The sequence below is a fragment of the Acinonyx jubatus genome, chromosome E3 (assembly GCF_027475565.1).
Source record: "Acinonyx jubatus isolate Ajub_Pintada_27869175 chromosome E3, VMU_Ajub_asm_v1.0, whole genome shotgun sequence".
NCBI lineage: Eukaryota > Metazoa > Chordata > Mammalia > Carnivora > Felidae > Acinonyx > Acinonyx jubatus.
In genome coordinates, this window is record NC_069398.1 from 12,982,327 (window position 1) to 12,998,240 (window position 15,914).

At 46.3% G+C, this 15,914-nt stretch overlaps 1 protein-coding gene across 1 annotated transcript in view; it reads left to right on the forward strand.

The window, feature by feature from the left end:
- The window catches only part of EEF2K (eukaryotic elongation factor 2 kinase), a 62,513-nt gene that overhangs the window by 21,247 nt on the left and 25,352 nt on the right, over positions 1-15,914 (forward strand). The window contains exons 3-6 of the mRNA XM_027043060.2: positions 9,783-9,883; positions 13,267-13,327; positions 14,699-14,736; positions 15,098-15,269. Coding sequence (XP_026898861.1) covers positions 9,783-9,883; positions 13,267-13,327; positions 14,699-14,736; positions 15,098-15,269 — 372 coding nt within the window. The remainder of the gene's footprint in view (positions 1-9,782; positions 9,884-13,266; positions 13,328-14,698; positions 14,737-15,097; positions 15,270-15,914) is intronic.

Consider the following 15,914-nt stretch of genomic DNA (forward strand, 5'->3'; position numbering starts at 1 on the left):
GAGCGTCAGACTTCGGCTCAGGTCATGATCTCATAGTTTGTGATTTTGAGCCGCACATCGATTTGGGATTCTTTCTCTCTCTTCCTCTCTTTCAGCCCCTCTCCCACTCGTGCTCTCTGTCTCAGAATAAATAAGTTAACTAAAAAAATAATTACTATAAAATGCATATATTTTATAATATGTAAATAATATGTATACAAGGTAAAGAGAATTCACACTGTATCAGTGGAATAGTGAAAAGTCAGCCTCCCACCTCAGACCTGCTTCCCTTAGGGATGTCCTTCCAGAAATGTCCTTGCCTATATACACATCTATATGTATATGACCCTCCTCCCCCCCCCCCCCCTGTTTTTTATGGAATCGTTAGCTGCCTGCAGACCTGTCTTGCGCTCTTGTGGCTGTCTTCCCACATTGGCACATATGAGCTGGTATCAGCTAGTACTTGTGTAACAGCCACTCTGGGCTGGGCAGGCACTGCCCTGCACTCTTTATTCATTTAATCTACACGGCAGTCCTGTAAGGATGGGCGTTTTGCAGACAGTAAACTTGAGGCTCTGAGATCTTTTTTTTTTATTAAAAAAATTTTTTTTTATATTTATTTATTTTTGAGAGAGAGGGAGAGACAGAGCATGAGCAGGGGAGGGGTAGAGAGAGAGGGAAACACAGAATCTGAAGCAGGCTCCAGGCTCTGAGCTGTCAGCACAGAGCCTGACGTGGGACTCGAACTCATGAACTGCGAGATTGTGTCTTGAGCCGAAGTCGGACATTCATTCAGCCGACTGAGGTACCTAGGCGCCCCTGAGGCTCTGAGATCTTAATCACTTGATGCTCGTCGTGATGGCAGCATGGTGCAGCTTATTTTGTTGTTTTGTAATGGCTGAATATCATGTCTGGAAGCCCCATAATATACTGAGTCAGTCCCTCATGGATGGGTAGGAAGGTCGTTTCCAGTCTTCTGCTACTACAAACATCTCTTCCTTAAACATCTTTGTGCATATGTCCTTGTGCCCAAGCAGGGTGCACCTGCCAGGTAAATCCCCAGAGGTGGATGTTTAAGAACACAGCTGGACATTGGCGGCTGTCCTTCAAAGAGTCTGCACCAATGTCTGTCCCCACGCTGTATGGGCACATCTGCTTCCCATGCCCTTGTTGGTGGACTTTGGTGATCACACATCTTTTCAGCCCACCAAGGGTGGCTCTAACAGCTTGGTCAGAGGCAGTGATTACCCTAGAATGAGACGGACATGCCAGCCTTTGATGACTCACTGGGAAGAGAGGCATCCCTGTCCATCTGAGCCCCAGGAAGCCCCACCCTGGCAGCTTTGGGCTTCTGTCCCTGACTAGTGACCACAGGAGGCTCTGTGCACACCCAGAGGTGATGAACATTTTGGGGCTCTGCCCACTGCTTTGAGAATGCAGAATCAGACAGGGAAAGTTAGGCATCTGGTGTCCACAAAGCTTTGGACTTCTAGCAAGATGAGGGCCTGCTAGGCAGATGAAGGAAAAAGAGGGTGACACTGGCAGTGGGCAGAAGGCCACCCAGTGACCTGCTGTCTGAAAAACAGGATGAGGCTGAGGAGATTCAAGCCTGACCACAGGGACTCCTCTTTCTGAAGTCTGTGCATGGGCTAAAATGCTCAAATCCAGGGCGCCTGGGTGACTCAGTCAGCTAAGTGTCTGACTCTTGGTTTCAGCTCAGGTCATGATCTCATGGTTGATGGGTTCGAGCCCCACATTGGGCTCTGCACTGGCAGTGTAGAGCCTGTTTGGGATTCATTCATTCTCTCTCTCTCTCTCTCTCTCTCTCTCTCTCTCTCTGCCCCCTCCCTGCTTGTGTGCTTTCTCTCTGTCTCTCTGAAAATAAATAAACATTAAATACATATATATATGTACATATAAAATGCTCAAATCCTTTATGGAAATGTGCTGGGGTACAGGGGCTCCCTTCTTCAATTTTACTTTATGTTTTTAGCAGCTTCATTGAAATATAGTTCATATAACATACAGTTTAACCATTGAAAATGTCCAATTCAGCAGCTTTAAGTATAGTTATTCAATTTTGCATCCACATCACCACAATCAATTTTAGCCCGTTTTCATTAGCCCTGAAAAGAAACCCCGCATCTATCTCTCAGCCATAACCCCCAAGCATCCCCATCCCACCCAACCCCTGCAACCACTAATCTGCTTTCAGTCTCAATGGATTTGCCTTTTCTGGACCTTTCATATAAATAGGATTCTGTGACATGGGGTCTCTTGTGTCTGGCTTCTCATTGCAGTGTTTTCAAGATTCATGCATGTAGAAGCGTGAATTTATTGCCGAATAAATTTATTTATTGCCGAATACTACCCAGTGCATGGACATACCACATTTTATTTGTTCATCTGTTGACGCGCCTTGGGGTGGTTTCTCCCTTTTGGCTTTTGCAAATAATGCTACATGAATTGCTGTGTGGATGCATGTTCATTTCTCCTGGGAGTGAATTGCTGGGTCACATGGTCATACTCTATGTTTGGCTCTCCTTTTTACAAAAGAGCAGGGAACTTGGGGCTTGACGGGCTTGGTCTGAGTTTGGGGTCTGCCGGTTCCTGGCTGCTGCAGGTCTATAGGCAAGTTACCTCCTTGCTCTTGGAGCCTTGGGCTTTTCTCCAGTAGACTAGGGAACTGTCCTACCTGCCTGGCTGCCCTTCACAAGACTTCCATGAGGTGCAGGCTGGGATTCTGTCTGGGAAGGTAGCTTCCAGGGGGCAAGGGCATTATGCCACCCTCGGGGATGTTACTGCATTGCTGATTATTATTTCCATCCTTCCCATCCTTTCTTCTCTAACCCTGGCTCTGAATCCGACTGGTTGGGGGAGACCAGCTGCAACTATTCCTTTTGACAGAGAGATTTGTTTAGGACTTTTAGCTATGTTTCTTTGGCAGTTACTTGTGTGATTCCTTATGGAAGTAATCCATGTTCCTTGCAGAAAACAGCAAAAGTGTAGATACAATTGCTGTTAAGGTCTTAGTGTGTATTTTAGTCTTTTCTGCATTTCACTATAAATATAGACTTGACTAAATAAATAGGGACTTTTATTGCATTATGTATCTATGTCTTCAGAAACCAATTTTTCTTGGCAAACAAGGGATGGTGCATATCTTTCCATATTAGTAAATGTGGATCTAGTTCATCTTTTTTTCTTAATGGCTCCATGGCAGCCTGGATGTGCCCCAGTTCCTTTAAACATTTCCTCCTGTGGGATACTTAGACGGTTTCCAGTTTTTTGCTGCCATAGCCAGTGCTGAGATCCACGGAAATTGCATGAAACCTCTAAATGCATGTGGTTCAGAGTGGGACAGGCACATAACACTTCCCTAGTGAAGTGGCCTCTTCCCTAGTAAGCAAGCAAACTTCCCCAATTCTTCCTGCTTCTTTTCTATGTCCTTGGGTGTAGCTTAATCCTTTATTGTCAACCAGGAGGGGCGAGTCAGGCTGACACAGAGCTACAGACAGTTCTTGGAGTCTACAGAAAGGGACATGGGAAAAGACATTTTATAATGTCCACTTGGGGAAAAACAGTTGATGTTTCAGGGAGGATTTAGGCAGCTTCAAGATGCTTCCTCGTGTAAGATCCAGAGGCCTTGATTGCTGTGTTGGGTGATAATAAGAATAGCAATATAAAAACAGGACCAACAGTAATAACATTCTATGTGCCAAAGAAATTGCAAACACATACCCCAGCCCCACTCCTGGCATATTCCAGGAAATTTGTTGTTGTTGTTTGTTACTTTTGTTATGATTATATTTATTTTTATTTTGTACTCTCAGTCTTTGAGAAACCAAAGTTTTTTCTGATCTCTAGGCAGGGTTATATTTTCCTTTTTAGGAAATCCCCTTGGCCTGCCCATTCTGTGTAAGATCATGCACCAACAACTGAATTCAGATATTTTATTGTATTTTATTTTATTTTAATTTTTTTTTTTTTTTTTGCATCTTTAGAACTGGAGAATGCTAGAGTTGGCAGGGCCTTAAGAATCACCTAACCCAGTGATCTTTGTTAACTTTGACTTGTAAGTGCAATACCTGAAGGGTATTCAATATGTGAATATTCTCGTAGTAAAAAAATGCAAACAACATAGGTAAACCTATCTCCCAGAGATAACCATTTTATATCATTTCGGTAGAAAATACTTTTCAGACCTCTTTTATGCACTTATATATAAAGATACACTTATGTGTATATGTACAGACACACACATCCTTAGAAATCCATAATGCTGGGGAGCCTTGTTGGCTCAGTTGGTTAAGCGTCTGACTCTTGATTTTGGCTCAGGTCATGATCTCACAGTTCATGGGATGGAGCCCTATGCTGACAGTGCTGAGCCTGCTTGACATTCTCTCTCTCTCCATCTCTCTGCGCCTCTGCACGCACACACTCTCTCTCAAAATAAGTAAATAAACTTAAAAAAAAAAATCCATAGTGCTGATTTGTGGGTTTCCTCCACAGTAAATGGTGTCATACTGCTTGCATTATTCAGCAACTTGCTTTTTTACCTTCTAAACAATAAGTCGTAGATTTTGTCCATTCAGTATCTTAATCTGGTTTTTTTTAAGTTTATTTTTTTTTTTTTTAGTAATTCCTATACCCAACATGGAGCTTGAACCCACGACCCCTGAGATCAAGAGTTGCATGCTTTTCCGACTGAGCCAGCCAATCCCAATACCTTGATCTTCTTAATGGCTGCATACTAGTCTGCCAGGTGTATGGAATCATCCCCCTGTGGACAGGCAGGTTGTCGGCAATGCCTGAGCGTTATATAGCATTATAAGCACGGACCCATCTTTAGGGTACTCACCTGTGCACACCAGAGTAGGTGATCCACATGGCTGGGTCACAAGTCAGTGAAGGTACTGGCAGATGCCTCTCAAAGGTGGCAGTACCTGCTTCCACCCCCTCAGTGCCTGAGAGTACCCATTCCTCAGGCATCCATAAACACCTGTTTTTCTTAGCCTGATGGATAAAATAGTACACTGGTGATTTGCAGCTCATTACAGGGCTGTTGAACTGTAATGAGCATTACAACCTCAGTGAGCCCCTATTTCTTTTCTTTTTTTTAAGATTTTTTTTTTTTGAAAGAGTGTGCCTGTGCACGCGTGGGGGAGGGGCAGCGGGAGAGAGGAACAGAGGATCTGAAGTGGGCTCTGTGCTAACAGAAGACAGCCTGATGTGGGGCTTGAACGCATGAACCATGAGATCATGACCTGAGCTGAAACCAAGAGTCGGAGGCTTAACCAACTGAGCCACCCAGGTGCCCCAGTGAGCCACTTGCTATTTCTTTTTTTTTTTATTAGAAAAAAAATTTTTTTTAATGTTTATTCGTTCTTAAAGGAGAGAGAAAGTGAGTGGGGGGAGGGGCAGAGAGAGAGGGAGACACAGAATCTGAAGCAGGCTCCAGGCTCTGAGCTGTCAGCACACAGCCCGATGCAGGGCTCGAACTCACGATCTGTGAGATCACGATCTGAGTGAAGTTGGTTGCCCAGCTGACTGAGCCACCCAGGCGCCCTGCCACTTGCTATTTCTGAAGAGAATGTGTCCACCCCAGGAAAAAAGTTGGCCACTAGGAGTCAAAACATTCTTCATTGTCTTTTGTAAACAAGGAAATGGAGGTTCCCCCAGTTAGTCAGCCATGGGTAGGAACCAGAGTCCAGGGAACAGAGCTTAGTACAAGACCTTTTATATTGTGCTTTTAAAAAAAAGTTAGTTGCACTAAACCCATCTGTTGCCAACAAGGTGTGGCGTGATTCTTTTCTGGGTTTGGAAAAAAAGGTCATTTTGATCCTGTGAAATAACGTGCCCTCAAATTCTGAAATACTTTTTTTCTAGACTGTTTTTTCAGTTGGAGCCATAGCCTCTAACCAGGAGGAAATTTTTTAAAATTCTTATTTATTTTTGAGAGCGGCGGGAGGGGCAGAGAGAGAGGGAGACAGAGGATGTAAAGCAGCTCCGAGCCATCAGTGCAGAGCCCAATGTGGGGCTCGAACTCACAAACCACAAGATCATTGACCTGAGCCAAAGTGCCAAAGTTGGACGCTTAAACCGACTGAGCCACCAAGGTGCCCCCAGGAGATAGTTTCTGTTGATACTCCTCATTGAATGGAGAATTGGGGGAGCATTTGAGTCACCAGATAAGAGAGGCGCAGTTGGAGAGGCATGTGTAGCAGGTAGGGAATGGGGCACTTGTCCAGACAGGCTCAGAACACTATAGGTTCCTTGACAGGCAGGGGTCAGAGTCTATCTCTTCTATTCACAGCAGCTGGAATATGAGAGGGACAGTGGCCCTTTTTTGTTAACTACAGAGATTCAGGAACTGTTTTAATTACAAACATGTCTGCTGCTGGGTTATTTATAACAGGGAAGAATAGTAACAAGCTCAAAGTCTGACAGTAGAGATCCACAGGTGAATGGTTAAGTCAATAATGACAAACCCATACAATGGATTACTTAGCTGTTACAGCTAACTTGTAAATTCATGATGTCACGTTTGTGTTTAAAAATGTAAGTGACGTGCAGGGGGCGCCTGGGTGGCTTAGTCGGTTGGGCGTCGGACTTTGGCTCAGGTCATGATCTTGCGGTTCATGAGTTCCAGCCCTGCATCAGGCTCTGTGCTGACAGCTCAGAACCTGGAGCCTGCTTCGGAGTCTATGTGTGTGTGTGTCTCTCTCTGCCCCTCCCCTGCTCACACTCTGTCTTTTACTATCTGCCTCAGAAAAAAATAAACATGAAAAAAAAATTTTTAAATGTAAGTGATGTGTCCTCAGCCTCTTGGAGTATAATTTTGGAGAAACTTTTTGGAGGAGAACTCCAAACTTGTACGTTTTAAATGTGATCCAGCAATTACACTTCCAAGAAATATGTCCTACCGAGATCTTGCACAATCACATAAAGATTTAGATGCGAGGGTGTTCACTTCAGGACTGTCTGTACTAGGAATTATTGGAGAGAATACAAATATCCACCCACTGAGTTTCGAGAAATATCTTAAGGTACATTTATACATTATATGTCTTAGAACTATAGAAGGGAAATGGGGTCAACCGAGCCTGCCTGTACACATGGCATGGAAAGACGTCCAAGGCCCTGTGGTAAGTGGAGAAAAGTAAGGTGCAGAACGGAAGAGGAGGCCCTGACCCGATGCTAAATTCATGTGTTAACAAATGCGTCAGAACAAACTTGCAGACTGTCTACATCAGCTGTCAACTGTGGTTTTCAGAGCAACAGGTCAGAAAGAACTTCCACTTTCTACTTCACATTCTGTAGTCCCTGCGGTTTTTTACAGTAAGCAGATCAGACATTTGGAATCCAGAAGATAATCCAGATCACTAGATAAAGTACCATGTCTCATTGGCCCACTCTCCTGAAAGGCTGTAAATTGTATTTACAGTGTGATTCCAGTCTTATAAAACATGCATGGGAAGGATCTGGAAAAGAAAACATCTGAAGCATTGACGATCGTTGCTCTGGGTGGGCGACATGTGGTAGATTTGAATTTTGTCTTCTCTGTTTTCTAAGCATTTTTGTTAAGCATGAGTTAGCTTCCAAATTGGAAGAAAGAAATTCTGGCCTTGATTTTTGGACTTTGCAGAGAGGGAGCCCTGGCCTGTTCGGCCCGTGTGTGTGTGTGTGTGTGCACACGCGTGTGCGCCTTTCTCCTCAGAGCAGGATCCCAGCCATGAGGCTCAGGCCGGGGCCATGCTTGGGGTGTTGTCCTGTTTGGGCCTGAGTCCATGGGATGCTGAGCTGGTCCCAGTGGCTGAGGGGTACTGACGGTGGGTGAGGAAATCTAGAGTTGCTGTTCCACACCCAGTGTTCAGCCCACCATCCAGCACCCCCCCTGTGGCTCAGGCCTCTGGCCTGGGAAGGAGTTTTGGTCTCACCGATTCGTAAAGAGGCTGCAGGGCAGAGCTTCAGTTTCTTCAGAGAAAGAGGGAGAAGGGATTGCTACCCAGTGTGGGTGGAGGAGTGTTTGGAAGAGACAGGAAAGGATTCCACCTTGGGATTATAAAAGCAATAAAATGAGCTTTTTACTATTATTTTTTAAAGTAATCTCTACACCCAGTGTGGGGCTCAAACCCACAACCCCTGAGATCAAGACTCACACGCTGTACTGACTGAGCCAGCCAGGTGCCCATAAAATGAGGTTTTTAAAACAAAAAACAAGGGGTGCCTGGGTGGCTCAGTTGGTTAAGCGTCTGACTTTGGCACAGGTCATGATCTCACAGTTCATGGGTTTGAGCCCCATGTCAGGCTCTGTGCTGACAACTCAGAGCCTGGAACCTGCTTTGGATTCTATGTGACCCTCTCTCTCTGCCCCTCCCCCACTTGCACTCTTTCTCTCACTCTCTCTCACTCTCTCTCTCTCTCTCAAAAAATAAGTAAACGTTTTTTTTTAATTAAAAAAAATAAAACAAAAAACAGGGTTGTGTCATGATACTGTTGAGAATCAGCCTTATCTCCGTAATATCATCCTTCCCAGTGAGTACCCAAAAGCCCTGTTTCTCGACAGGTTTTAAAAGTTTGGGGGGACATTTTTGGTCCCCACAATGATTCAGGGGCACTACGGCACTGAGTAGGTGGAGGGCATGGATGGTAAAAGTTTGAAATGGGCAGAACAGTTCTGTGCAATGAATTTTCCTGCATCCCCAGGACCTTGGAATGTCTCATGGGAATCTGTTCTGAGCCCAGAACTTAGCACAATGTTTACGTAAAGGCAACATATCTTTGGCATGGTTGGAGATATTCTGAGTTTAGGAAGGTTATGTTGTCTATGATTTTCCTTTAGGGTGGTAAAATGGGGCATACTTATGATTTATACAGTATTTATAAAAAGGTGACGTTGGCCCTGATAGGGTCCACGATTCCCACCAGTAGGTAAGTGCACTCACTTGGAAGGGCTGTTGAGCATTTTAAGTGGATAAAACCAAAATACATTTAACCAGTCCCCACGGATGGACATTTGGGTTGGATTTGGTTTTGCACACAGCGACGCTTTGTATATATACGTTTGCAGGTTTGTGTTTGTATTTCTCTAGGACACATTTCTCGATGTAAAATTTCTGGGTCAGAATAAAGGAATTCATATTTTTTCATCTCAGTACATTGCCAGGTTGCCTTAAGAAGATGTTTAGGCCATTAACCTTATGTGAGGGCACCTGTTTCCCCTACATACTGGCCTGCACTAATTATTAGCAGCCATTAAAATGCTTGCCAGGCCGAACAAGGGGGGAGAAGGGGATTGGTGTCTTATTTTTATTTTCAACTTTTTGGTTGCAGGTGAAGCAGTGTGTGTTTTCCTCTGTGTATTGTGTTTCTTCTTTGGTTTCATGGTTAAGATATGTTACTTCTCGGGTGCCTGAGTAGCTCGGTTGGTTAAGTATCTGACTCTTGATTTCAGCTCAGGTCATGATCTCATGGTTCATGAGATTGAGCCCTGTGTTGGACTCTGTGCCTGCTTAGGATTCTCTCTCTCTCTCTCTCTCTCTCTCTCAAAATAAATAAACTTAATAAAAAAAAAAAAGATATGTCACTTCTGCCCACAGGAGGGCCATGCCCGCCTGAGAAAAAATAGGGTCTTTTGGGAACTTGGTTCCCAAAGGATGATAGCTGGGAGTACTTCTCTCTCACTGATGCTGTCCGCCTCCCCAGAGGTGGGAGACACCTAGGAAATCACAGGGTGGGAGGTGGCTAGACAGCCCTGCCCCAGAAGGCCCTGGTCTAACACTTCCCTTTGCCTTTTGCAGGAAGCTTGGAAGCATGCAATTGAGAAGGCCAAGCACATGCCTGACCCTTGGGCTGAGTTCCACCTGGAGGATATTGCCACAGAATGTGCCACACGTCACAGGTTGGCAGCTCGTCTGGGTGTGTTCTATGGCCCCAGGCCTCAAGGAGTCCTTAGGGGTATGGGTCCTGCTTCTGCTCATAATCAGTGAGGCCTACATACCCTTGGAGGTCAAGGAAAAGGGCATAATGATAGTATCTGCCAATATTTGAGCACTTATGCATGCTTATGGCGCTGTGCATTATCTCATCTCCTCTTCAGTGTGGTCCTGTAATGTATGTATTCGTCAGGCAAGGCTGAACGTGCTGCTGTAACAAATATGTCCGGAGCTCAATGCAGCAAAGGTGTACTTCTCACTTGAGTAAAGCTGGGTGAGAGCTCCGGGACCCTGGGGCTGCTCAGGGATCCAGGCGACTCCCGTCTTGTGGTTCCACTGCCCCAGCACGTGGTCCCTACAGTTGCCACCAAAGGGAAGGAGAATGCATGGAAATAGCATGCCAGCTTTTTGATGACTTGGTCCCAGGAAGATTAACAAAATAGAGCTATGAGCATATAGATTTCCTATTTGAAAAGTCAGGGGGAGAGAAGAGTTATTTCTGGGGGTATCAAGAAGAAAGAAAATAGCAAAAACCACAGACTACCACCAGATAACTATGACAACAGTAGCCCTTATGTATCGAATCCATGTGACAGGCACTGGTTGAAGTCCTCTATATGTATTTACTTATAAAAAAGCCTGGAATATGAATCATGTCAAGCATTTGGGACTACACTGAGAATCTGATGAGAGCCATCTCAGAAAGTTGCACACATATGTCTAATTTTGTTCATAATATTAGAGAGCCCTGGACCTGCCCTGGAGCCCGGCTCCCCACCCCACCCCATCCCGTGACCTCTGTGGACCTCTCCAGTCTGAATCCTCTAAGCCAACGCCCTGACTTCCCATAATTTTCCCAAGGGAAATAGAGGTTTGCCCAGGGTCACCTAGGTAGTTAATAAGCTAACTTTCTGACTCTCAGTTCAGTGTCTTTCATTTAGTCAGAACACTGTTTCAAATGTAGGTGACAGAAACCCAATTCACAGCATTAAGCATGGAAGGGGATGTTTGGCTCATGCATGTGGACTTCGGGCATGGCTGGTTCCAGATGCTCCAAGGATGCGTTGCACTTTGACCTCAGATAGACTTTCTTATATCAGTGGAACAGATATTCCCTGAGAGCCTCACATTTCATTTTACCCAACAGAAGAGCATCTTTTCTTTCGTGAATTTTTTTAAACAAAAGTTCCATAATGGAATGCCATTGGCCTGGCTTTGGTTATATGGCCTTCCCTGAACCAGTCTTGTGCCAGGGAGCTTTGCTCTGATTCTGATATGTCTAGATCACATACCACACAGGCAGGCAGAAACAACGTAGCCCTTTATGTCTTTCTGCACCGTGTCCCTGCTCCCACCCTGTGAGGAGATGGCTCTGAGCCTGGCATGCCCTTCCTCCCCACCACTGGAGGCCCACTTCCTATCAGGCACTGGGGGCTGTGCTGGCAGCCAAGGTCAGCATTGTGGAGACCCTAGTAGGGCAGGGTATGGACTCTGTTCCTCCCTGCCTATAAGGCCAGTGGTGACTGGTTGGTGACACATAGCCTCCAGGCTGAAGACACCAGGCGACCCAGGGAAACCCCTGGGAACACAGGCCGCACATGCTGGGCCGGCTCTGTGTGTCCCAGAGCTCCTTGGGGACCAGGGACCAGGCCAAACTGTTTGTTTCCTAACTGAAGTGACTGCCGGCAGAGGGAGCTCAGGCATTGATGGCTGGAGTCTCTGGGCATTTTCTAAACTGGAAGGCTTCCTCCTCTATTCCTGGTTTTTCAAGAGTACTGGTGCAGGCTACCTCTTTACTGGGACAGATTCCCTGTTCACTCCGGCCGGTTAAGAGCAGGGTTCCAGCTGAAACTGACCTGGGTCTGATCCTGGCTCTCTGGCAAGTGCCTCACCTCTCTGAGCCTCGGTTTCCCCACCTGGAAAATGGGCACAATAATTGTGCCAATCTCACAGAGGTGCTGCAGAGTTTAATTGAAGAGATCTGTTTAAATGCCCCACAGATAGTGAATGCTCAGTGAACTTTGAACAACTCTGACCTTTATGCTGTCAATGGTTGTGAAGGACAAATGAGATCCTTCTGACATCCCATGTCTCCCCTCTTCCTCAACTTCTGGGTGCCTCTCAGCCTTCAGTGCTTTTTTTTTTTTTTTTTAAGTCTACTTATCTATTTTTGAGAGAGAGAAAGAGAGAGTATGAGCCAGGGAAGGGCAGAGAGAGAGGGAGAGAGAATCCCAAGCCTGCCCCTCACTGAACACAGCCCCCTCATGCGGGGCTCGAACTCACGAGCTGTGAGCTCATGACCAAAGCCGAAATCAAGAGTCAGATGCTTAACCGACTGAGCCACCCTGGCACCCTCAGTCTTCAGTCTTATTTGGAAGTGAGAGTAGACTGTTTCCTTTACCTTGGTCTCTACACAGTAGTAGTAATAATCGTTATTTATTGGGCACGGTACTTGCCATGGACTGGTTGCAAGTAAGTTGCAGCTCTAGACAGCATCCCTTCCCCCAGCTCCAGGAGAGGTTACCTGCCAGGCTTGTCTTTCCCCATGGAGGTTTCAGGCTCTGAGAAGCCTGTTTCTCCGAGTCTGTCCTGATGAAGGGTGGGCCAGGGAGGCCTCTGCTAGAGCTAAGAACACCTCAGCCCTAAGGGGAGGTTTTAGAATTTAGGGGTTTACTGAGCTGAGGAGCTCTCTACCAGGCAAATCTATTTGAGGCCCAGCCAGGCCCAGGGGCAGGTTTGCTGCGGGAAAGAGGATTCCTGAAAAAGGAGAGATGAAAATGTTCGAGAATCTTCTCTGTCTCTGCCGTGGGTGTCCTCCTGCAGCTTCCCCACCCCAACACACACACACACACACACACACACACACACACACACACACACACACACACACACCCCTGCCTATACCGGGACACAGGCCCAGCTACCTGGCTGAGCCTCACACAAGTGTCGTCAAGATCAAGGGCACTTCCTGTCCTGGAACACGCCATTTGTTGTGTAGACGGGCTAAAACAAGGATATTTATTTTTTCTGTCAGTTCATCCAACATGCATTTATTAAGGCTCCACCTGCACCAGGCCCTGCAGTAAAGAAAATGGACATGGACCTGCCTTTGGGGAGTTACAGTCCAGCAGGGGAGCCAGATGGGGAACGAGCCCACCCACAGCACAAAAAGTGCCCAGCAACACATTGGAGAGAAAAGGGAAGGAGGGCCACAGGGAAGCCAAAGGGAGGGCGTCCACAGACCCGACCTAGGAGGTCAGCTGGGCCTATGGGTTAAGTGGTCTTGATCCCAAGACCAGTAATAGGATCATGTGACAAACACTGTGCCCTGGGGTGGCTCTCTCTGCAGGTACAATGCTGTCACTGGGGAGTGGCTACAAGATGAAGTTCTGATCAAGATGGCATCTCAGGTGAGCCGTCCCCATCCCAGTGACGACAGGGTTGAGTGGGGATTCTTCGTGAGCGGACTTCTGTCCCTGTTCCCTCCCCTTTACACTCACTATTGTTTTTACTTCGGGGCATTCTTTATATTGTTGTGTACTTATTTCATTTTTTATAACAGTTTTATTGAGATAGAATTCACACACTATGCTGCATACCCACTTTAAAGTGTATGGTTCAGTGGTTTATATAATATAGTCACAGAGTTATCCAGCCATCACCACGATCAATTCCAGAACATTTCACCATCTCTAAAAGAAACCCTGTGCTTACCCAACAGCAGCCAGCCCCCTATCCCTTCAGCTCCCCCAGCCCTGGGCAACCACTAATCTGCTCTCATCTCTGTAGAATTAACCTATTCTGGACATTTTATATATTGATCATATATCAAAAGACGATCCTTGGCACTCTTGCCGAAAATCAGTTGACTGTAGATGTGTATGTCAGTTTTCAGAAATTACAGGCCACCACCTAAACCTAAGCTGTAAAAAGTGGCTTGCAATCATCCTTTGGTGGGGGGGGGGGGTTGTAAAAAAAAAGGAATAGAGTAGAAAATAGAGCACTTCCTCCATTGTCAGGGGGAGGATGGTTTTGCAAAACTGTTTTTAGTGTATTACACACTCAGGAAAGGGTAAGGCTTGATGAGTTTCACAAAGTGAACACAGCACATAACGAGCAGCCCCCTGAAGCCCACCTGCACCCCAGTCACTACTCCTTTACCCCAACGGTGAGCACCAATCCTGAACCTATCTCCCTGGATTCGTTTCACGTATTTGTGTATTTCCTATAAATGGAGCCACGCAGGGTGTATTCTTTTGAATGTGGCTTCTTCTGCTCAGCATTTCATCTGTGATGTTCGTACATGTTTTGGCCAGCTCTATGTTTCATAGAATAGTAGAAGAGAACAATAGAATATATTCATTCTCGTCGCCTGTATTATTCCATCAAGTAGGGTAGACCTGATGGGTTTATCCATTACACTGTTAATGGACATTTAGGTTGTTTCCACTCTTTTCCTGGTATAGAAAACAGAAAAGCAGGGCTGCAAAAAATTCTTTAACGTGCATTGTCTCCCGCATAACGTCTTCACCCCCTGGGGGTTCTTCCCCTCATTGAGGGTAGGAGGAGGGTGGCCTTGTCACCCCCGAAGCCTCCAGGCTGAAAGTTCAGTCGGGCGTTAGTGCTGGGGTGAAGGAGGGAGGGCCCAGGGATTTTAGGATTGAGATGAGGTCCAGGCATTCATTTGGTGGGTGATGTCCAAGGGGAAAATCTCTTCCTGACTCAGGATTGCTTCTGGGTGGGACATAGGGACTGATAACCCTCTGTGTGGTGTCTTTCAGCCCTTTGGCCGCGGAGCTATGAGGGAGTGCTTCAGGACGTAAGTGACTCAGCCTGGTTCTTGGGGCCCTGCCCGAATTCCCTCAGGCTCCTAAGAGCAGGGGCAATCCAATAGTTCTGGCTGAGAAACCGAGACAGTGGCCTCTGCTTTTTATAGGCCAAGCCTCTCTGCTCTCCCTTGGACCACATGATGGGCCTGGCTATGGGGATGGTCTCGGGGAGGACATGGAATACCCCACTAACCTCTGCTCTGGTGTTTGGAGGCCAAAAGATGTGGGATAAGAGACCTTTAACAATGTCCCTTGGTCCCCTTCCCAGCTCTTTGAAGGGTGCTGTGAGTCAGGCTGGGTCCCTGGTGAACCCAGGTGCCCAGGTGGGTCCTCTGCTGCCTCTCCTCCCAGGAAGAAGCTCTCCAACTTCCTGCACACCCAGCAGTGGAAGGGGGCCTCCAACTACGTGGCAAAGCGCTACATCGAATCTGTGGACAGGGACGTGTACTTCGAGGATGTGCGTCTACAGATGGAGGCCAAGCTCTGGGGAGAGGAGTATAATCGGCACAAGCCCCCCAAGCAGGTATGTGACAGCCCTACCTGCCACCTTCCCACACAAGGCAGCTGGAGACAGTGACTGGAGACCAGGGCAACAGTGGTACCAGTCACAGGTTCCCTTCATGGTTTTGGTGGTGTTTTTGTTTTGTTTAAAAAAAATTTTTTTAATGTTTATTTATTTTTGAGAGAGAGAGAGAGAGAGAGAGACAGCATAAGTAGGGACAGAGAGAGAGAGAGAGAGGGAGACACAAAATCCGAGGCAGGCTCTGAGCTGTCAGTGCAGAGCCCACCGTGGGGCTTAAACTCACGAACTGTGAGATCATGACCTGAGCTGAAGTCAGAGGCTCAACCGACTGAGCCATCCAGGTGCCCCTCCCTTTATGGTTTTAACAGTAGCTAATAATGATCATCATTTATTGAGCATGCTGGGCCAAGTACACTGTATGCAGACTCATTTATTCCTAAAACCAGAGCATGGAGGTTATTTGAGATTAAAATGTTTTTATCCCATTTACAAATGGGATCTGTTAGTCAGGATTTTTGTTTGCATGTGTTAGAAACCCACTCAAATGGGTTTAATCCAAAAAAGGAAGTTTTGGCTTTATGTAACTGAGAAATAGGGCTGGCCACAGGTGTGGCTGGATCCAGGACCCAATAGGATATTGAGAAT